Raw genomic sequence first — 22,379 nt, 5'->3', positions numbered from 1 at the left:
GAAGCTGGCATGTTTTCTTTGACTTCCTTTTTATCTCAGTGACACTTCATTTAATACTTCCGCAGGATGTTTCTCATCTCACTTGTTGACACTGATAATGTTGACATGATGGTTATAGTTTTACAAGTGTAGCCTAACCTAAAACTTTAAAAGTAACCTATGGAGATCCTCTTTCATGTGTCTCCTTAGCACACAATGATGTGTTTTAAGTAAAACAGTTACTTTTCAAGTTCAGTAGAAACGGCACTCAGTATCTCCTGCTTAGTACATACCAGTAGGTTAATCCTTATGTCTAGTTTAAACCTTTTACTGCAACTGATTGATGATTTTCCCACATAATGCACTCCTCAACCTTTCAAGTTTACAAGCAGAGATCATAATTTTTCCATACCTGGTATCTTTACACAATGTCCCTGCAATGCACATGAACATTTTCTTTATATCATCCCCTTTTTCTTAAAACATCCTGTCAAGACCTTGGTAGTATTTTTTGTGAATCATAGCAAATAGCTATGTTTTCATCAAAACAGGTATAATGGAAGTAATACATATGTACAATGTCGAGTGATGTTCTCCGTCTAAACTGACTAAAAGAGAGTATTATACTGCTTTAATCCTTGTTGTATGTTACCTGTTGACAATAATGGGCATCTGAGGAAGTTGTGCTGGTTCATTTCACAGATTGTAAACATACATTTTGTGATTTTACTCAATATTTGACAGGTTTTTCCATTATGCTGTTTAATGCTGTTTAGGTAGAGTGTGTTAGTTTTTACAAGAATCCCATGCAAAAAGTCTGTAAGAGGTATTTCTCTCTCCTCTCTGTCATCATTAGCTTTTTAAATAAAGGTTTAAATATTTTTTGCGCCATCTCGTAGGATTGTGGGAAGGCAATGGCGGCTCACGTAAACATATGCGTTGTGTTTACGAAAGCTGCAGTTTAAATATTTTCCCCGGCAGCCACAGCTCTGGGTTTTCTGAATTACTTAACGGTTCATAAATCGACCTTAACTCTCTTCAATTAATGTGACAGTTTGTAGATTTAAGAGCTGAAGAAACACGCAGCAGTTTTTTGCCGCTCGGCCCTGTCAGGACTGATATCTCGCAGGCTAGCTGAAGCTAGCTGCTGCTTCTGAGGTAAGAGTTAGTTTATTTTCATCTCACTGCTGTTAAACTGGACAATACTGTAACTACACATGCAAAAGTCACAGTTTACTAACCATGATTGATTAAAAAGAGTACATTTCCTGTAATGAAACACATCATTACAGTTTATAACATCAAAACATTAAATTAAATCAGTGTCACAGTACATGTCTCTTTGGTTTGTTTCTAAGTTAAGTTAATAGTAAGTTAAAATGTTTCAAGACAGCCCCTTTGAGCTGAAAGTAAATCTTAAATCTATTAAATAATTGATGTTCTTATGGAATATAAAGAGATCGCGGTTCAGTGTTTTGTTAAAACTGATCGATTAATCATTACTCGACTCGAAGAAATTGATTGACCATAATTTCATTAGTTATTAATTGTCCAAAGTCATTTACAAAGATAGAGTGGCAATCGTTTGCTGCTTCCAGCTTCTCCAATGTGTTTTTTATCATTGCAAATCAAAACTGAAGCAGTAAAATAGTCCATTGATTCAATAGCCGTTCGACACAAAACTATTCAATATTAATTCCGTTAATCGGTTAATTTTATGAATTAAAAATGCCTCAGATTCCTCAGTTCTAGCTTCTCAAGTGTGAATATTTGGTGGTTTTCTTTGTGCTCTATGATAGGACTGTAAACTGAATATCTTTTGAGTTATGTCTTGACTGTTGGTAAGACAAGACAAGCAATTTGAGGACATCAACTTGGATGCTCAATATGTTCTGACATTTTATTGACTAAACAATCAATTGAAAACATAATCAACAGGTTTATTGATAATGACTTCAGTGATGCCCTATTTGAGTTAACCTTAGCAGTTTTCAGTTGTTGCAATTTTCACATTTGGTAGGATTACACATTTTCACCATTTGCACATGTTGCTCCCCCACAGAAAATGGATGACGATGACTCCATGCACAGGCTGGAGGGGACTGATCCAGGTGCTCAAGTTGGTGGACTGATAGTCAAGAAGAAGAGTGCTGCCCCCGAGCCGCATGTTTTTAGGGCACCCACCCCACGCACCTCTTTGCTGGGCTTGGATCTGCTGGCAGCCCAGAAAAGGAAGGAGCGTGAGAGTAAGGAACAGGCAGATGGTAGCGGTGATGACAGAGGTAGTAAGAAATCAAAGGTTTCCTCCTACAAGGACTGGGAGGAAGGTAAAAGTGATTCTGGGTCAGATGACGAAGAGGACGAGAAGAACAGGCAGGCTAAGAAGGAGAGGTAAATGTCAGCGCTTCACACAGAATAATATTTTATTGAAAACTGCATCATAGGTACAAGAAACAAAGGTCCATAGCCTATAACCCTCCTGTCTATGGAGACCCAATGTGTTTTATATGATTTTTAAAAAAAGAAATTATTAAATTCAAAATGATATGGATAAATAAGAAATTGATTGATTGGTGCATCTCTAGTGAATGCAAAACATACATGAACTTGGGGATTTTTTTTAAACGTTAACAACCCTTTCTTGTACTGTTTTATATTCATAATCATAGTACTTTCTGCGTTGACCCCTTGCTCATTGATTATCGGGCTAACTGCTGCAACTCTGTGGTACTTCTTATTTCAACTCCTGTGATTGAAATGGGATTCCCTCAGTAAAAGGGAATAAACTCACTACTTACTCCTCTATGACTAATGTGTAATATTTTATTTTCATCTTGCCAGCAGGAAGTATCGTGTGACTGGCTCTGAGACGCCTTCCAACCCTGGAGGGGTCAGTGAAGAGTTTCGTCGCCGACACCAGCAGAGAGAGAAGGACAGGCGTGAGCACGGAGTCTATGCCTCCTCCAAAGAGGACAAGAACAGAGAAAGAGAGAAAGAAAGGAGCAGAGATAAGGGCAGAGATCGACGGAGTGAAAGAGGTGATTCTAAAGATCACTGAGCCGCCTTATTCATGTAGCAGCAGTAATATTTTAATGCTGCTATACTTTAATTACAAGTAGAAGTTCTAAACATTTGCTGGTAACAGCTTTCAAATGTTGTGAGGATTTGCTTGCTTTTTCTTTTTCACATTATTGTAAATTGAGTACATTTCAGTTTTTTGGGGGGCATTTTTGCCTTTTATTGGATAGTTATGTGGTGGACAGGAAACAAGGCGGAGAGAGAGAGATGGGTATGACATGCAACAAAGATCCCTGTCTGGAATTGAACCAGGGACGTTGTAGTTTATCTGGCAATCTCAGTAACCATTTGGCCACCGGGATGCTCTGTACATTTCACATTTTGACTGTTATCAGAACAAATAAGCAATTTAAAGACATTTAAAGTTACTTTGGACGCGTGATGTGCAGACAATTCATTATTTTTGACAGTTTACTTACTGTAAAATGAATTAAGTATTTAAAGAATAATTAGTAGATTTATTTATACAAAAACAAGGATTGTTGAGAGTAACTGTCCTTTGTCTTTATCAGATGAGCGAGAGAGCAGCCGTGGCAGCAGCAGCAGCCGGTCAGAGCGCTGGGAGCGCAGCGAGAGGAGTGAGCGCTCACAGAGAGATGGCTGGTCCGACCGCATCAGCAGGGGGACTAAGCGAGAAGAACCCCCTACGCCACAGCAACGCCCCAGAGGTAGTTTTGTGTTACCATTTTTTATATTTAAATGTATAATTGTTTTGATGTACAAATTATCTCCTATTTCAATTGGTTGACTAAACTGCTACCTTATTGTTACATAGATTCTTTCACTCCCTCCCGCTCCAACTGGGAGGAGGACGACAGTGGTTATGCCACTTCACGGCATTCCCAGTGGGAGTCTCCGTCCCCTGCCCCTTCTCACAGAGAGTCAGATCGCTCAGAGCGAAGCCATCGCTCCAGCCGAGAGAGTGAGAGGAGAGACAGGTAAACAGCTGTCTTTCATTTTAGATTTAATTCATATTTTTAAAGCTTTTGACTTAAAGTCCCCCTCCACTCAAAAATGTTTTTCTTCTTGTTCCAGCAGTTGAATGTTTGAGCTTCACTGTACAAAATAATGCATATGCAGAGTTTGACACTAGAAGGCTGTTTTCACTTTTATCTGCTGAAAGTGGAAAGTTTCTCTGAGTTCATTTAAAATCCGTTTTTAAGGGGTGGGCCTATGAGCATGATTTGTGACATCACAACTAGTTTTGAAGCCAATCCTGGACCAATATTCAATTTACACAAGTGTGATGTGGAAACTTGAAACCTCCAGTGTACAAACACTGAAAATGGACTTTACTATGAAGTAGGAGACATCTTGTGTCCAGCAGTTAAACTTTTGAGATGAAATATATTTGCATATTTACAAATTGTGGAATTTTTAATGAGGGAAAAGGACTAGATGCCATTTTAAGGATTTTAACGTGGTAATTATACTTTTTTTCTGGAAAAATATAACATATCAGACACACATTATTGGTCCCAGCAGAGTATTTTTGTATGTCTTAAGACATGTGTGGAGGGGATCTGTAAACAAACTATGACAGAAAATTCATTATATTCATCAGTAGGCATAAAATATGCTGTGTAGCATTTGAAATTTTCATGTTTTAATGAAAAAGATTTTGATGTTTTTATTAAATAAATAAATCACCTTTTTTTTACATGCAGATTGCAAAAAACAAATTTGATGAATCAAGAAAAACGCTTAGGCGTGAATATCTATGTAAAGTAAAAGAGCAAGTATTTGAACTTGGTAGGACTCACATGTTCCAAACACCTTATTTTCCCATAAATACTAATGAGAGGCTTTTGTAAATCATCAGTTAATTCTACCCTACACTTGATAAATTACATAGCTTCTCAAAAACTAATGCTACTTTGCTCTGCTGTGAGCTTAGGTCAGTCAGAGGCCGTTACCCTGACGACACACCCCTGCCCACCCCGTCCTACAAGTACAACGAGTGGGCCAATGACAGGAAGCACTTGGGCTCTACACCTCGTTTATCCCAAGGAAAAGGTAACATTCAAAAAACAAGCTGCTCTGCGCTCATATGGAAGATTTAAAAACTGTATGTCTGATAACATTCTTTATTGTGTCATCTTCAGGTAAAAAAGATGGCGAAGGAGGAATTTTGTTTGACAACGAGGGTGAGAAAGAACAGTGGGAAGAAGACCAGAAGGTGAGTGGCACAGCCAAGCTCAGCCCTCACAGTGACTGTCAACTATTATATATCTGGTGGTAAGTTCTAATTTTAGACATTGCTAATTGTCTCTCTGTTTTGCAGCAAGCTGACAGAGATTGGTACATGATGGATGAAGGCTATGATGAGTTCCACAACCCTTTCACCACCACATCTGATGAATATGTAAAGAAGAGAGAGCAGATCCTTCAGAAGCAGACTCAGAAACGAATATCTGCTCAGAAACGACAGATCAACGAGGTACTACAACAACGTGTACTATCAGCCCAATCAGAGCTACATTTGTGTATCTGTGTGTACCATTCATAGTGCGTCTGTCTGTGTTGGTATAACTTTTTCAACCGGCTGTGTTTCTCCTGTCAGGATAATGAGCGGTGGGAGACTAATCGTATGCTGACCAGTGGTGTGGTGCAGAGGTTGGAAGTGGATGAAGACTTTGAGGAGGACAATGCTACTAAGGTTCACCTGCTGGTTCACAACCTGGTCCCTCCCTTCCTGGATGGGAGAATTGTCTTCACTAAACAGGTAACAAAGACCTAAACTGGTCATTGTGGTAATTACTGCAATTATTCAGTGGATTAGATGTCATAATTATGTCAGAACCATAATTGTGGTTTTGATCTAAATGTCTGTTTATGTGTGTTTGTCTCGCTGCTGCAGCCAGAGCCTGTCATCCCTGTGAAAGATGCTACCTCTGACATGGCCATCATCTCCCGAAAGGGCAGTCAGCTTGTCCGTAAACATCGTGAGCAGAAAGAACGCAAGAAGGTAGGCTGGATGAATAACTGAAATAAAACAAATCTGACCTAAAATGAATACCACTTTCAGTCAAAAAAACTTGTTTGCATTTGCATTTGGGCTGCAACTAACAATTGCTTTCATTAGCGATTAATCTGTTGATAATTTTCTTGATTAATCATTTAGTTGTTTGGTCTATAAAATGTTAAAAAAAAAAAAAAAAAGGTGAAAAATCATAATCAAACCCAAAGATGCAACCTTAAATGTCTTGTTTTGTCCTGACCAGCAGTCCACAAACCCTAAGATGTTCAGTTAACTATCATAGAAGAAACCAGGAAATATTCACATTTAAGGAGCAGGAACCAGAGATTTATCAATTATCAAAATGGTTTGCAATTAATTTTCTGTCGCTTGACAAATAGTTTCAGCTCTACATTTGGTTGATTTGGTTTAAAAGGGTGTTGTATAAATACAGGGTTAAGGCACCAGTATACTCCATCAGAATTACTTGTTGGATGGTCAAACACAGAAGCTCAGAAACCCCTTCCTTTTACACCTCCGACATGGTGGCAGGGTTTGAACTTTATTCATTTGTTACACAACTATTTTTGGCAATTTTCGTGTTTATGTAACGGATGTGGATAGGGCATGGACCAGGATGACTCAAAGGACTGTTTGCTCATGCAGAAGACAATATAACACACATGAATTGCCCTCTGGTCTGTCCTGCACATCTGGCCCCCACAGCAATGCGAAACAGTACTGTCTGATATAATTCTTTTTCTTGAAATACAAAGATGCATTAATTGGGCATGTATGTACTCAGCTCAACACAGTATTCCTAATAAAAGGACATTCCTAGCCAACAATTATTAAAATTAACAGGAAAACATTTAATCTAAATTATAATAAATTATTAACTCTTTCCTCTTCAAAACTTAAATTGATCCACAAAAAACAATATACCAAAGGAAAAACAGTGACACCTGGTGGGCAAGGTAAAAGGTGCATGGTTGGGTGACTATCAAAAACAATGAAATGATACCATTTAACAAAGGAAAACACATACATGCAGAACACAATATAATAATATATAATACACATGAATTGCCTTCTGGTCTGTCCTGCACATCTGGAAAATAAGCATGAAAATAAACATGCAAAAAACAGAATTTACACTGGGAAACTTCTGCAGCGCTACGTTGGTCACATCATGACACAGGGCGGCCTGCCATACTCGCATCTTGAACTTAAAAAGTTAAATGAAAACATCTACAAAACTTATATTAATGTCAAAAAACAGCTTGGTAATGTTATAGTATTAACAGTAAACAATATGCATTAAAGGTTACAACATAAACAATTTGATTTCCAAAGAAAACAATTGGTAGCATTTTTCCACACAATTTATCCTCAGCAAAGTGAAACAGCACTGTGAGGGGCGAGAGAGCGGAGACTACAGAAACTCAGGAGATGCAGAAGAGGCGATGTGCATGCAGAAAGGTCATTTCCACAGGAAACATTAAAATAACGGTAAATAAAAATAACTCAATAAATTAAAATTCACAGATACTCAACAGAATTAATAAATGATAAATCAAATTGACAAATACAAATTGAAAGTAGGAATTAATAAAGTGCATTTTTAACTGTCACATTTATAACCGACTGACACTAGGAATGCCTTCCAGGAGAGAAAATGTCTGAAAATGTGTCGCTATCCCCATATTTAAACCATTATCACGTCTCTCCTCCCTCATCATGACAGCCAGCTTTTAACCTCGTGTGAATGTGACTGTTCACAACAACTATAAATACTTTTGTCTTCAGATGTGGTCAGACACCAACTTCTTTTCTATCCTAAGTATAGGATTACTATAGGATCGTTATACAATTACTTTGACAGTATAGATTAATGTTATAAGGTGACCAAATAAAGACAAGACAATAGGTCCTAATATGCGACATATTGAATATCCATAAACCTTGTAAAAAATGTAAATCAATAGGTGGTTATGTATGCAAATTAGTTATTATTTAACATAATGCTGGTGTAAGAAATTGATTACTGTGCTCTTAATATATTTATTGATAGGATGTACACCCATGCAACAGTTGATGTCATTGTTGCTGATATACACATTAAGAGCAAAAACCAGTCAGGATTTAAAATGATTATTTTATTGTTAGTTTCATCTGTATGTTGGAATGTGGTGAAACACTAAAACAGGAGCAGATGATCTTCATCCTCTGTTGTTGAGAAATGTAAATAGGGTTTGGTGGTTCACACCTGTCTGGTTGATAATGCCAGTGCTGTCTAACCTCATCACTCCAGTAAATAATTTATTCATGATCACCTCACCTGGTCGGTTGATGACATTTTCACTGCAAACCACCATCAGTGAAGTGAAACAACTTGACAAATGGTCCATCATCTTTGCTGTGTGTGTTGAACATGCATGAAATTGCAATCTGTGTGTGCAGTAACAGACAGAAGCTTTAATCTTCACAATCATATGAATTAATTTGAATAATTATGTTTTCAGGCACAGCACAAACACTGGGAATTGGCAGGCACCAAGTTGGGAGATATCATGGGTATCAAGAAGACCGAGGATGAAGACTCCTCTGGAGTCAAAGCTGTAGGAGAGGATGGCAAAGTAGACTATAGGTGACCAGACTGTTTATATGAAGATTGGATCTAGATGACATTTCACATTTTCTTTTTAATAATCCAGAGGTTTTAATCATAGAACTGTGGTGTCAGTTTGTCTGACCTGTCATATTAAAATTCAGTGATTTTTCTCTCTCTGACTAACAGAGCAGAGCAGAAATTTGCAGACCACATGAAAGAGAAGACTGAGGCCAGCAGTGAGTTTGCTAAGAAGAAGAGCATTGTGGAGCAGAGACAGTACCTGCCTATCTTTGCTGTCAGACAGCAGCTTCTTAACATCATAAGGTAATGATACCCAAATAGAGCTCAGGGCTCTCCTAATTTTCACCCACAAAGTGTTCTATATCACATACAAACTATGATTATTACTTTTTAGCCGAATTAACTTTAAATGTTTAGTGTGTTTCTATCATCTGCAGGGACAACAGCATAGTGATCGTTGTGGGGGAGACGGGAAGTGGGAAAACCACCCAGCTGACTCAGTACCTGCATGAGGATGGCTACACCAGCTACGGCCTGGTTGGATGTACTCAACCCCGAAGAGTGGCCGCCATGAGTGTGGCCAAGAGAGTCAGTGAGGAGATCGGCACCAACCTGGGAGAGGAGGTGAGACTGCGGAGTGAAGCGCAAGCAAACTAACTGCAACTTTGGTTAATAGCTCAACTTCTTTAATTCCTGTCTGATTGCTTATGGTTGCCCCATGACCTCTGATTTGAGACAGTTATCCCCATATCTCTGCAAAGAAGTGTGTTAAACTGGCTTGTACAGTAAATGTGACACTGTGTAATATCTAGTCTGATGCACAATAGCTCTTACACAAGCAGAATGATTGGTCATATGCTATGTAACACTGCCATCTAGTGGATAAAAGAAAACATAACGTGTGTTAGCATCTTGGGGTTTAGCAGTGAATTAAATGAGAAGCAACAGGAAAGACAAATACTGGGAATGATAAAACAGAAATTGCTCTATTACTGTGAACAATGGGCTTAGGTAGCATGTTTAATTTTGATAAGGCAACATTTCTATTTACCTTTCTTTATCATGCCTGTGCATGTCACACAATAATATTTACTCTATATAAAGTTCTCTAAAGCTTCAGCCAAGCATATTATTTTTAGTTGACCATGTTGACAATGTTTCCTGCAGGTGGGCTATGCGATTCGTTTTGAGGACTGTACATCTGAGAAAACATTGATAAAGTATATGACAGACGGTATCCTGCTCAGAGAGTCACTGAGGGAGTCAGACCTGGACCACTACAGTGCTGTTATCATGGACGAGGCTCATGAACGTTCCTTGAATACTGATGTGCTGTTCGGCCTGCTACGTGAGGTCAGTTCACACTATCAAACATTCACTGAGGATAGATTTCTTTTTGTTATTTCCAAGATAAATGGACAGCTGTGTGTTACAATATAAAGTAAATACACCAAGATGTCATGGAACCCGTTTTAATTTGCTCATTTTGTCACTTTTGTCTTCTGTTTCCTACCAGGTTGTATCCAGACGCACTGATTTGAAGCTCATAGTTACTTCTGCAACTATGGACTCGGATAAATTTGCAGCATTTTTTGGCAACGTACCCATATTTCACATTCCAGGAAGAACATTTCCAGTAGACATCTTATTTAGCAAGGTATGTTTCTGCTGTCTGTCTACCTTTTCCTTGTTACCATATTTTGCCAAAGCACTTACTCTACATTACATCATTACTACTAGATCATTTTGGTAGCTGCAAAGAAGTAGACCTGCCATGCACTGACATTTGATCTGAATTTAATCCACCACCACTAATGTGGGTGATGGATTAAAGTCTTTACAATATATATCTATAGAATTTGAAACATGTATGACAAAATGTTACTGCCAACTGCAGTGTTTCGTTCTTTTTCATCCAGATTTCACAGAAGTGCATTAATATGTTTTAAGTGTAGAAGTGTACAGTACTGTAAACTAAATTTTTGTTTCTGCTCTGTTGTGTTTTATGCTGTGTAGACTCCTCAGGAGGACTATGTGGAGGCAGCAGTGAAGCAGGCCCTGCAGATCCACCTCAGTGGGTTGATAGGAGACATCCTCATCTTTATGCCTGGGCAGGAGGATATTGAGGTGAATGCTTGTACCACTCAAAGGGGTCTTGCATATTAATATAGGAGTAAACAACATTTGAGTTGTTGTGAGTAAAGTTAATATTTTTTCCAACAAACCCTCTGAACACAAAAGGTCAATCAATAAGCCAATCTCCAAAAAGGTGGTGTTGAGAAACTTGGGCAACTCTGTTTTCACACATAACTTGTAACCTGTCAACAGCTGCTGGCTGCATCGTGTTTATACTCCAAATGTATATTTTATATTCAGTTTAATGATTATATTTGTTATTATTATTAATTATTATTAATTGTAATTTGTGTGTTGACAGGGAACAGGAAGGTATTATTTGAAGCTGTTTTGTTCTCAAGAGAATTAAGCTGTGTGTGTGTGTGTGTGTGTGTGTGTGTGTGTGTGTGTGTGTGTATGTATATATAATATATATATAATTTGTCCCTTTAGGTGACATCGGATCAGATTGTGGAGCGACTGGAGGACCTGGAGAATGCTCCACCTCTGGCTGTGCTGCCCATTTACTCCCAGCTGCCCTCTGATCTCCAGGCCAAGATCTTCCAGAAGGTTTCTAGCAATCACTGCCTAATTATATCATATTTTTTGTTATTTGCAAATTATTTTCTGATTTTGTTTCTACGCTTTGAGACTAATGAGTACTTGTAATGAACACAAATGAGAAAAAACAAACCTGACCTCCTGCTGACTGCCTTTGTTTTACACCTTACTAGGCTCCCGATGGTGTAAGGAAATGCATTGTTGCTACAAACATCGCTGAGACTTCCCTCACTGTGGATGGAATCATGTTTGTTGTGGATTCAGGATACTGCAAACTTAAGGTACTTCAAGGTCTCAGTCACCTTTTTTTTTTAAATATTTTTTTTTCACTCAACATTTTTAAAAGGTCCTCTCCCCATGTGCAAGACTTAACCAAACTTTTTTGTTCCATTCACTTCTTTTTTCTGTTTACAGGTGTTCAATCCTCGCATTGGAATGGATGCTCTACAGGTTTATCCCATCAGTCAGGCTAATGCAAACCAGCGGTCTGGCAGAGCAGGGCGTACAGGACCAGGGCAGTGTTACAGGTAATGGCCCTCGTTTGCGTTGGTGCATGGTTTAAAGTTTTGCCACATTCAGGTTCCTGTGCAGCTCCTAAACTTGGCTTTTATTAGTTGTCAATACCAAGTCTCCTGATGGGGAAAAAAAGGAGGATATTTTTTGCATCCTCCTGAGAGCTGGAACACATTATTTTCCCTCTCCCCCTGGTGTCTATCTTAGTCCACTCGCAAAAGTAAACCACCACGTTTGGTTCCCACTTCCTAGAAAATGTAGCAATATTTTCGCATAACTGTTCAAATGTGTTTTCTTCCTTCCGTCATGTGAGATCAGCGCTGTTCTCAGATGGTTTGTTCAGGGCTCTGGATGTGTGTCAGAGGCAGTAAGGGTGAGAGAGAGGGCTAGAGCCTTAATCTTCTGAGGATTTCATGCGGGTTAACTCTGTTTACAGCAGGGAAATGTGCCACAAAAGACCCTGTCAGGGGTTTTACTTGACCTCTCCCTTTTTTGCCACATTTACTTAAGTAGATTGACTCACACACACACACGGTTATACATTTTTCATTGCTAATGAGCTAGGATGCCTAAGAAAGCCCACATATTTCAGGATTAACACCGCCCACCTGCTCATACACCCAGGCTCACACATATATGAAGAGTGAGATTTGGAGCAGCTTTACACCGAATACAGTTAAGGTGTTTGGGTAGCTGTGGATGCATCTATACGTTGGAGAGCTGAGAGAGTGAGTCATGCTGGTTTGCTCCGCTCGCATGGAGAATTCCCTACTCAAAGGCCCATTTAGCTGTGACTGCTTGTACTTACACACAAGCTTCAAATCTCCACACACATTCAAATCGTTCTGTGATTTCAAGCACTCGTATCAGACAACTGTAATTATTGAGAAAGCTCTGTGAATTCAGGGTCTTCATTTTAACTTGGGCTTTGGATGTTTCCCTGAATAAATTATTCGAGTCTCTGAGGCAAAGTTATATGTGGCCTCCTTACATGTCTGCACATGTTAAAGAAGTAACATACACATAAGTGCTCATGACACACAGCAGCGTTTTCCTCATTGCTCTGCCCCTGTCTGTACAGTATTTTAGTATAAATATAAAACATCTACGTTTTTTCTATTTAAGAACAGTATTCTGTGGGCAGCTGTGGCTCAGGAGGTAGAGCAGGTCGTCCACTAATCGGAAGATCGGCGGTTCGATTCCCGGCTCGTCCACTCCACATGTCGATGTGTCCTTGGGCAAGACACTTAACCCCGAATTGCTCCTGATGGCTGTGCCATCAGTGTGCGGATGTGTATGAATGATTAGATTTCTACTGATGGGCAGGTTGGGACCTTGCATGGTAGCCCCCTGTACCATTCAGCGTATGAATGTGTGTGAATGGGTGAATGTGATTCGTAGTGTAAAAAGCGCTTTGAGTGGTCGGAAGACTAGAAAGGCGCTATACAAGTACAGTCCATTTATTCATGGTGGCTCAACTTCCACACTCACTGTGTCCATCTGTGTCCGTGTCTGTCTCTTTACCCTCCTCTCCATTCAGGCTCTACACTCAGAGTGCCTTTAAGAACGAGATGCTGACCACCACCATACCTGAGATTCAGAGGACCAACCTGGCCAACGTGGTCCTGCTCTTGAAGTCCCTGGGAGTTCAGGATTTGCTCCTCTTCCATTTCATGGATCCACCACCTGAAGACAACATGCTCAACTCCATGTATCAGCTCTGGATCTTGGGAGCTCTGGACAACACAGGTGGGTAGCAAAGAAGTGGGAATTACCAGAGATACCTTAATATCATGTGAATAAGATACTTCATTTATTTTTAATGTTGGACATTTTAACAGGTTTGTAATATGCTGGGTCAGCGCCCACTTTTTTGGAGCGAAATGTCAACTGGACATGCTGGATCACATTTAATACCAGTCATCTAAATTCTGTATCTGAGTCTGAACTGGTTATATTATTATATTTAATTGAATGAAAACTGACAGTGACGGTCACAGCTTCATCCATATCAGAAAGGATGATGTACCATTTCAGCCCTAATTGTTACAACTAAGGCTGCAACTAACAATTATATTAATTATGGATAAGCTTCAGATTTTTTTTCTCCATTAATTAATTGTTTATTCTATAAAATGTTAGCAAATTCTTAAAAAGGCACACGTTCCCAGAGCTCAAGCTGACGTCTTCAGATGTCTTTGGTTTGTTGGATAACAGTCCAACCCGAAGATATTCAGTTTACTATCACATAAGAGTAAAAAAAGTAAGAAAAATTTCACATTTTAGAGGCTGCTTAAAAATTTTAGTGATTATTTGTCAAATTTTCTATTGATTGACTAATCAATCAGGTGACTAATTGTTGCAGCTCTAATTTAAATATTACAATAATAATAAATAATGGTAAAAAATGATTAAACCATAAAAAATGAATACTTGCTGATCATGTATCAATATTGTCATGCAATATTATCCCAGTTATATTCTGTATCAGTTTTCTTTTCCCTGCCTGCAGTATCAGGCCTCACCTGGCCTCGATAAGTCTTGTAAAGGGCCAGACAACATTAATCATCCCCTCTTTGAGATGAAGATGAAGCTGTGACAGAGTATTGTATGTTTGAGGGTTGTATTTCCCCCTCAGCGCTGCTTTGAGCCACTACGCGGTGATGCTGACACCACAAACACAGGCAGACTAGCTTCTGTTAAAAGATGCTGCAGTGATGATGCAGACACTGCAAACAGGCCCGCAGGAGGTAGTTGTGAGGTTTAGCCAGTGGAGTAATTGCCTAGTAACTGATCCCGTGTTTGATTTGACTGGTCGGGTCTCATTTCTGTCTCATCCTTAGCCAGATTCCAGGGGATTTAGGGATTTGGGGATAAGGGGGGACTTTTGATGATTCCCTGTATGGTGTGTTAACAGCAGATTATCTCTGATTAAGGCTTACCTGCCCCAAACTGGCTGCTCTGCTTCTCTGCTTTTCCTCCTCATAAGCTTCTTATCTAAGACTCTGTCGTCTAATCATTTAAATCAGAACTGGCAAAGTTTTTGATCTCACACTTTTTCTTTTTTTTTTTCCACTGTAAGTATTCTCAACTGTCAGCAGTTCATCCTCCTCTCTCACAGTGATAGACAAATAAGTGGCACATTACCCCGGCTTCTCCCTCACACCAGAAGGCTTTTGATGCAAAAGAAGCTGTCCTCACCTCTCATACACTTTTATAATCTTCATGCATGACCTTGTAATTGTGCTCTGTTTTGTCCTCTCAGGTGCTTTGACACCAACAGGGAGAATGATGGTGGAGTTTCCCCTCGACCCCGCTTTGTCCAAGATGCTGATTGTGTCCTGTGACATGGGTTGCAGCGCTGACATCCTCATTATTGTCTCCATGCTGTCTGTGCCGGCCATCTTTTACAGACCTAAGGTACTTGCATTTCATGTAGTTTATGTTAGTCAGTTCTACATACAGAAATTGAAGCATGCAAAGTGTAATATGTCAGTGTTGTTTTTTAGTCTATTTTTGTGTGTTAAATACTTTATTTCATTAATCATACTTTTAAACAAATTCAAAGGTGGAAAACAATTTGTTTGTATAGGAAAATATTCTACAATAGAATAAAAACAGCCTTAAAATTATTATTATTTTGATAATGTGATATATGGAAAACTCCATCTGTGTGTCTGTGTGTCTGTGTGCAGGGTCGTGAGGAGGAGAGCGACCAGGTGAGGGAGAAATTCTCAGTGCCAGAGAGTGACCACCTGACCTACCTCAACGTTTACATGCAGTGGAAGAACAACAATTACTCCAGCATCTGGTGCAACGAGCACTTCATCCACACGAAGGCCATGCGCAAGGTCAGACTCCCACTGCCTCACCTTTCCTTTCTGTTGACACCCACTGGTGGGAAATCTGGAGGGAAATCTGTTAGTTTTCACTTGATAAATTCAAGCTCCGCAACATTATTATGCGGAAACCTCATAATAGGTGCCCTGTGGAGTTTTCTTGTAAACAGCAAAAAGAACAATAGTTATGTTTACACTCATTTTTTGTGTCACCAAAACTTATTGTGTTCATTCTTGAGGTCTAACAAACGTGTCAGATGCTTTTCCTTCTCATGAAACATTTGCAAAGCTGATTTATTCAAAAAAATATTTTAAATCCTGCGTTGTTTACATTCATGTTCATTTGTTGGTGGTCTTCTTCACTACCTTTTGTGGTCACATTGTTACACTTATTTGCACATTTCTGTCACTAGCTGTCGATCCGCAGAACATCGCAAAACTGAATTGCTGAAAACTGAAGTGACAGGAATGTGTATTGAATTACCTACGTAGTGCTACCAGTGGTCAAAAATTCCCCAGGGGATCTTTCAATATTGGATTATTGTCTTGCCTTTAGTTTGTTAGTTCGAAACTTTATTGTCCACGTTGTGAAGAATTATCTTTCATCATATAGCATAAAAAAACAATACAATACAGGACAATGGTGGGGACAAGTGAAAGGAACACCGCAGCAACAAACGACATCTAAAATACATAAATACAGTAGAAATACAGTACGATAAAACAAAATGGTAGAAGGGCTGATTTAACACACATTGACTTTAAAACAGAAATAAACAAAAGACGCCTGCTCAGTACAGGGATAGCTGCACCCCGAGTCCAGTTTGGTGTTTTGAACATGTCTTTTTATGTCCCATGAGGCCTTTTCAAAGCTGCAGTGTTTTTTTTTACATGTAATGGTTGTCAATTTGCAAATAAGACAACTTCTGATAATTCCCTAAACAACCGATTACAAGGCCTCCTTTTTGCCAAAAGTAGGACTTGTTTTCTGTATGCCTCCATCTTCAATACATTCTGTTTCTGTGCAGGTGCGTGAGGTACGCTCCCAGTTAAAGGACATCATGGTGCAGCAGAGGATGAACCTGATTTCCTGCGGCTCAGACTGGGACATCATCAGGAAGTGCATCTGTGCCGCTTACTTCCACCAGGCTGCCAAGCTCAAGGTACTCTGCTCTCTGGGTTTTTCCTCAGTTAATATGTTAAGCCTGGTGGCAACTGGTTGTGGCAGATTTATAGCAGCATAATTACAGAACTGTGAAATATCCCTTCTGGCCTCACATTAATACAGCGCTAAAATCTGAAAGGGAATTTGAAATCATGACTATATAATCAAGGTTCTCCGTTTGACTTATGAGCAGCCGGCTAACCCGAGCAATCGTAGCGGTATTGGATATACTTTACATTTATTTTCCTGCTGTCTAAGGTAGGTGGAAGAGCAAATTAGCCCAGATGACCTGTTTTGCTCTGACCTTAAAGTGCACACACAAATTCAACACACACATTATTTAGACCTGCACATACTCACCTAGACTTGGGCAAGTAACACACAGGGTCCTATTTTACTTATCCAGAAGCCTGTTTAATTTCTGATTCATGCATGTGTTTGCTCCCAGGGCATTGGTGAATATGTGAACGTGAGGACAGGCATGCCATGTCACCTCCATCCTACCAGCTCCCTGTTTGGTATGGGCTACACTCCCGACTACATCATCTACCATGAGCTAGTCATGACGACCAAGGTAAAAAAAAAAAAAATATCTGTCGGCAGCAGAACTTGGCCAGCATAAAAATAATGTGTGAAATGTGTGTCTATGAAGTTGAACCTTTGCTCTGTGTTGTAGGAGTACATGCAGTGTGTGACTGCAGTTGATGGAGAGTGGCTGGCGGAACTTGGACCAATGTTTTACAGCATCAAACATGCTGGAAAAAGCAGACAGGTAAGACGAGACAAAGCTAGTGTTTGGTACATATTAAATGTATACATTATATGGCCAAAAGTATGTGGACAGGAGTGCCCACATATATTTGTGTACTTTTGGTCTAGGGCTGCTTTGCATGGTTGAGCTTGGCCCCTTAGAAAAGCTATAATCAGTATTTTTACATTAACAATTGATCACATGAGACATCACAGGAGTTTTATGGCATCTTTCAGCTCATTGCTCCGGCTCACAACTTTACTGTTTTGGTTCATTCTTACTGCTCTCATCAGTGTCATTTTTGTCCGCTGATGACAGCTGTTTTCAGCTAAAAGGCTCTGATTAATTCACTGTAGGCTAGCTGGCCAGATAGACACAGTTGGGTCAGACTAGCTGGTGAACATAGTGGAGCATTTATCAGGTAAAAAGCCAGATATTTTCCTCAGGAGTTGGTGGAGAACTAAACAGAGCTAAAAGGAAAGTGTATACTGGACTTTTATTCATCAGGTGGACAAAAATACGAATCCAAATGAATGCTACTGTTGCTCCGTGTTTGCTGGATGTTTAATGGGCAACTGTTTGCTAAAAAGTTCGCCAAAAGAATTTACTTATTTAAGGTTTAATACTACAGCATGTTAGGATATTTTAGACAATAGTGTGCTTCCAACTTTGTGGTAAGAGTTTGGGGAAGGCCCTTTCCTGTTTTAACGTGACAATGCCCCCCGTGCACAAAGCGAGGTCAATAAAGAAATGGTGTTCTTGGTCTGGTGCAGAAAACCTTGTTTGCTCTGACATCAACCTCGTGGACACCTATGGGATGAATAGGAACCTGGACTCTGAGCCAGGCCTTATTGCCCAGCATCTATGGCCAAGCTCACAAAAGTTGTTGTGGCTGAGTGCTTGTGTGAAGTCTTCCCAGATGAGTGGAGGCCGTTATAGCAATGACCATGGCAATCACATGGGTATAATGTTCAGGTGTCCTCATACTTTTGGCCATGTGGTGTACTTTGTGCACTTATACGCTCATCTGCTCGCATCTGTCTCTTAATGTTTACCTTATTTTTCTCTCACCGCTCCCTCCTCGTCTGTTTGCACCGCTTCTCCAGGAAAACCGTCGGCGGGCCAAGGAGGAGATCACCAACATGGAGGAGGAGATGTCACTGGCTGAGGAGCAGCTGCGATCTCGTCGAGAGGAGCAGGAGAGGAAGAGCAGCGCCGGCAGTGTTAAGTAAGTCAGCGACCATCTCCCCTCCTTTCGACTCCTCATCACAGACGGGGCCTCATCCAACAATAGTTCCCCCGTGGCCCTCATTTTCCATACACAGTCAAGATAGAAACGTTTAATTTACCTACCTCGCTTCCAATCCATATCTCCACCCCTCCCTCCCTCCTCCTCTCCCACTCTCTCTACTCCACCTTTCTCACTCTTCATGATGAGCTTTTCTCACCTCTGGTCCCTCCAGACGAGACAAAAAGAAATAATATTGACTCCTGGCTGACCCCCATTACTGCAGCAATTTAAATTGTGCCATAGCAGAGCAGAGAAAGGAGGGGAACGTTCATTTTCAAATTAGACCAAAAAAATTAATTTCACACCCATCCATGAGCTTTACAGAGAGAAATAAGGTTATAAAGACAGATTTTAAAAAGAACTTTTATTGTTAATTAATCAGCTGGTTTATCTATCTGGGTTTGTGTGACCACGTCTGTGACAGATCAGTTGAAAATAATCACACTCGAGGTATGGGATTAAGAATTAGATTTAAGCAGGGGAAGTTGGATGTGTGATAATGAACATCGTCAGCTCTCCTGGGCTCTTGGCTGCCTTTGTCCTCCGGCAGGCCTCACAGGCGTCTTCTTCTCTGAGTTCAGTGTGACCAGGATTGAAATACTCTGTCAGGTACGCCTTCATGTGCCGGCTGCTTATTACCTGCCTCCCTGCTCACCAGTGGAGATCAGTGGTGTGAATTAGTAAATGGCCCCGGTCATTTGTTTTGTGTATAAATGTGAAAAAGTGAAAGTGAGTGTTTTTGGAATCACATCAGTGGTAAGAGTTGGTGATGGAGCCGGTGTAGCTCTTTATATACAGAGATGGAGCACTTTAAAACGATGTACTTGGCGCATGTGTTTCAAACCTCACTCTTTTGAATGCTTGCTCAGATTCATACTCTTCTTTACTTATTCTGTCTTATTTATTTTGTCAAATGGGAAAAAGAAACATTCATATAATACCTAGGCTTCTATATAATTCTATGCTACAGTTTTTAAATACGTGATTTATGGATGTATTTTCCTTCATTCCAGGCAACCATCTGTTTCTATTAATTTCTGTTTGGGTTGGAAAAAATCAATTAGCAGACTTCTGGAACTTGCTCAAGTTGTTTAATCCTTCACAGTGTGCATCAAGGCGGCCTTAATTTTTTGTCAAAATCACATTATCATTGTGTGGTTATGCAGTTTAAGTGCAGATTCCTTTGGAAAATCTGCATTATGGTGCAACAATAATCTAACTTTGATTAAAAAAAAAAAAAAAAATTAATGCAAATCTGATCTGATGAGTTGCACAACTCCAGCAAGTTTTGAGATTGCGCTAATAGTTTTTGATATTGTACGTAAATGAATGAAAAACAGTGGAGAATACATTCACATTTCTAAAACACAGCCACGTGTTTTGCGAAATGTTTTGCTGTAACGTAAAACACACATGATGTTGAGTCTAAAACGTGCAAAACCACTGCTATGATTCATTCTAAGACCCTGCAGATGCAAATCCTTATTCAAGTATTAGCATTACATCCATATACTGTTTACGTCTATATTTGTGTGCACTACCGTTATAAATGTAGTAGAAGATTGTGTATCAAGGGAAACGCAACACTTTTACCTGCAGTGAACAGGGAGCCAGAGAGAGAGGGACACAGTGACAGAAGGGGGTTATGGCCTGATGGTTGTAATTGCTGTAGGTTGTGTGTGTGTGTGTGTGTGTGTGTGTGAGAGATGAGGCAAGTGTGGGCAGTGTCAGGGTGTCACGCTGCTGTAATTAAAGATGATAGATTGTGCTGTCAGAGGCGTCAGGCTCTACGTCCCAACACTCTTCAGAGACACCAGCTTGCCTTTTCACTCTCCTGCTGCTTTCATGTTGAGCTGCTCGGGCCAGTCTTCCTCTTGCCTTCACCATTTTTGGAAGAGATGAAGAGTTGCATTTAAACAGAGTAATAAAGAAGCTGAATAATATGTAGTAAACTTATCTTGACTCTTTTTTTTTTTTTTTTTTTTTTTTTTTTTTTTTAGGGGACTGAAAATCTGCACACCAGGAAGAAAAGAGGAGGCCCCCATGACGCCCAGACGCACCCCGGCCCGCTTTGGACTGTAAAACACCTGGAAAGTTAGAGCTCGCCAACCACCATCGGGTCCCCTTGAACTCATCGTCATCCAGACCTTGACCACACCAGCACAAGCAAACAGTCCCTCCCAGCATGGCCAGATTCAGCTGCAGTTCATGTACAAACCACTAGAGAGAGAACTTGTATAAGGCAGAAGACTCGAAGACAGCCGAGTCCATCGTAACGCCTCCCTTCACTTTTATCAGCCAGTAGCTGTTTCCATGATACATTTTAAGGAAGAATAAAGGATGGCTGTGTTGTTTCTGTAAATTCAATATTTATTTGTTATTGAATATGGTCACTGCTGAAGTGTTTTTACAGATGACCCTGTAGTGACTTTACCTGAGCTAGAAGCATTTTCTATGCATTTTCTCCATCCTGAGTATATTATCAGAGGAGATATTATATAGTAGATGGTGATCTTATTTCAATATTACTCGTCTTTGTGTCCTTGCATTTACTAGTTCTTGTGTTGTTGAGGCTTGAGCAGTGCGTGTGCCATTATGAAGTGCTCCTCTACACAGTGAAGCACTATTCAAACTGTAGCCTACTTGTGGCATGAGTGTCTTCAGACTCCAGAGTTATACTGTAATACACACACACAAACACACAAAATACACTCATGCAGTCTTAGGCAATTGACCTTTTTCTACTTTCTGTTAACCTTGTTTCAACAATGTAATGTACTGCAGCTTTAGCTTCATACTGAACATCGCCACGCTGGATTAAACATATCAACACTTTTATTTTCATGGTCTTTGTGTTCAAAATAGCAAAATTCTTGTTTCCTTTGTGCATTTTCTCTAAACAAATGTTTGCAAATATGTCTTTTCAATGGGTAGATAATGTGCTTTTGTTGATGTTCTGCCCTCTCAGCTGATCAGAGTATCACACAGCTTCAGATAGGCTGGTCTATCTGTAACAAAACAGTTTAGTGAAGGCCATATTTGGATAATGACAGTGGTTCTGTTTTGTTTTTTTTTTTTTTTTTTTTTTTTTTTACATAAAATTGAGACAGCAGGAGGACTGCTGATGGATGTTTTTTTTTTCTCTCAACATCTTTTGTAAAATGGGAAAATAAATGTTAGCTATTTTTTTAATCCAAGGTGATTTCCTTTGATACTGTAGTTGCTAATGTGTCCTTTTGTGCACTTCAGGTGCCTAATATAATTATGTCATTTGATGAACATTTTGAAGTTGGTAGTATTGCAGTAGCATTAGTGATAGCTTTTGGAGGTGAATTAAGTTTAATAAGTGATATTACTGCAAATTATGAAAATGCAGTACAGTATATTTGGCTTTGGTCTCTTTAGTGAATATTCTTGCTTATGTATCGTTTCCTATTAAAACAAAACAGTAGACAATAGTTAGTTAGGAACTTTATTGTCCACCTTGTGGAAA

General features: G+C 39.6%; 1 protein-coding gene across 2 annotated transcripts; it reads left to right on the top strand.

Annotated features, from left to right (window-relative positions):
• Positions 1-867: 867 nt before the first annotated feature.
• dhx38 (DEAH (Asp-Glu-Ala-His) box polypeptide 38) lies at positions 868-21,977 on the top strand. Of its 2 annotated transcripts, none has more exons than XM_044349292.1 (27): positions 868-1,137; positions 2,042-2,370; positions 2,824-3,017; positions 3,570-3,725; positions 3,833-3,995; positions 4,955-5,073; positions 5,163-5,236; positions 5,342-5,497; positions 5,621-5,782; positions 5,918-6,025; positions 8,542-8,666; positions 8,817-8,954; positions 9,089-9,275; positions 9,819-10,004; positions 10,168-10,308; positions 10,668-10,778; positions 11,220-11,336; positions 11,501-11,608; positions 11,742-11,854; positions 13,381-13,589; positions 15,106-15,260; positions 15,536-15,691; positions 16,708-16,842; positions 17,293-17,418; positions 17,521-17,616; positions 18,702-18,823; positions 20,887-21,977. In XM_044349292.1, exons 2-27 carry the CDS (start codon positions 2,045-2,047, stop codon positions 20,966-20,968), a joined length of 3,765 nt encoding a protein of 1,254 aa, XP_044205227.1. In that variant the 5' UTR covers positions 868-1,137; positions 2,042-2,044; the 3' UTR covers positions 20,969-21,977. The 2 variants fall into 2 exon arrangements, with proteins under 2 accessions (XP_044205227.1, XP_044205218.1); XM_044349283.1 differs by having other exon boundaries at positions 2,821-3,017.
• The last annotated feature ends 402 nt before the right edge of the window (positions 21,978-22,379 follow it).

Source organism: Thunnus albacares, chromosome 1 (assembly GCF_914725855.1).
Source record: "Thunnus albacares chromosome 1, fThuAlb1.1, whole genome shotgun sequence".
Taxonomy (NCBI): Eukaryota; Metazoa; Chordata; class Actinopteri; order Scombriformes; family Scombridae; genus Thunnus; species Thunnus albacares.
Note: the sequence above shows the minus strand (reverse complement) of the source record. Positions and strands in the feature narration are given on the sequence as shown.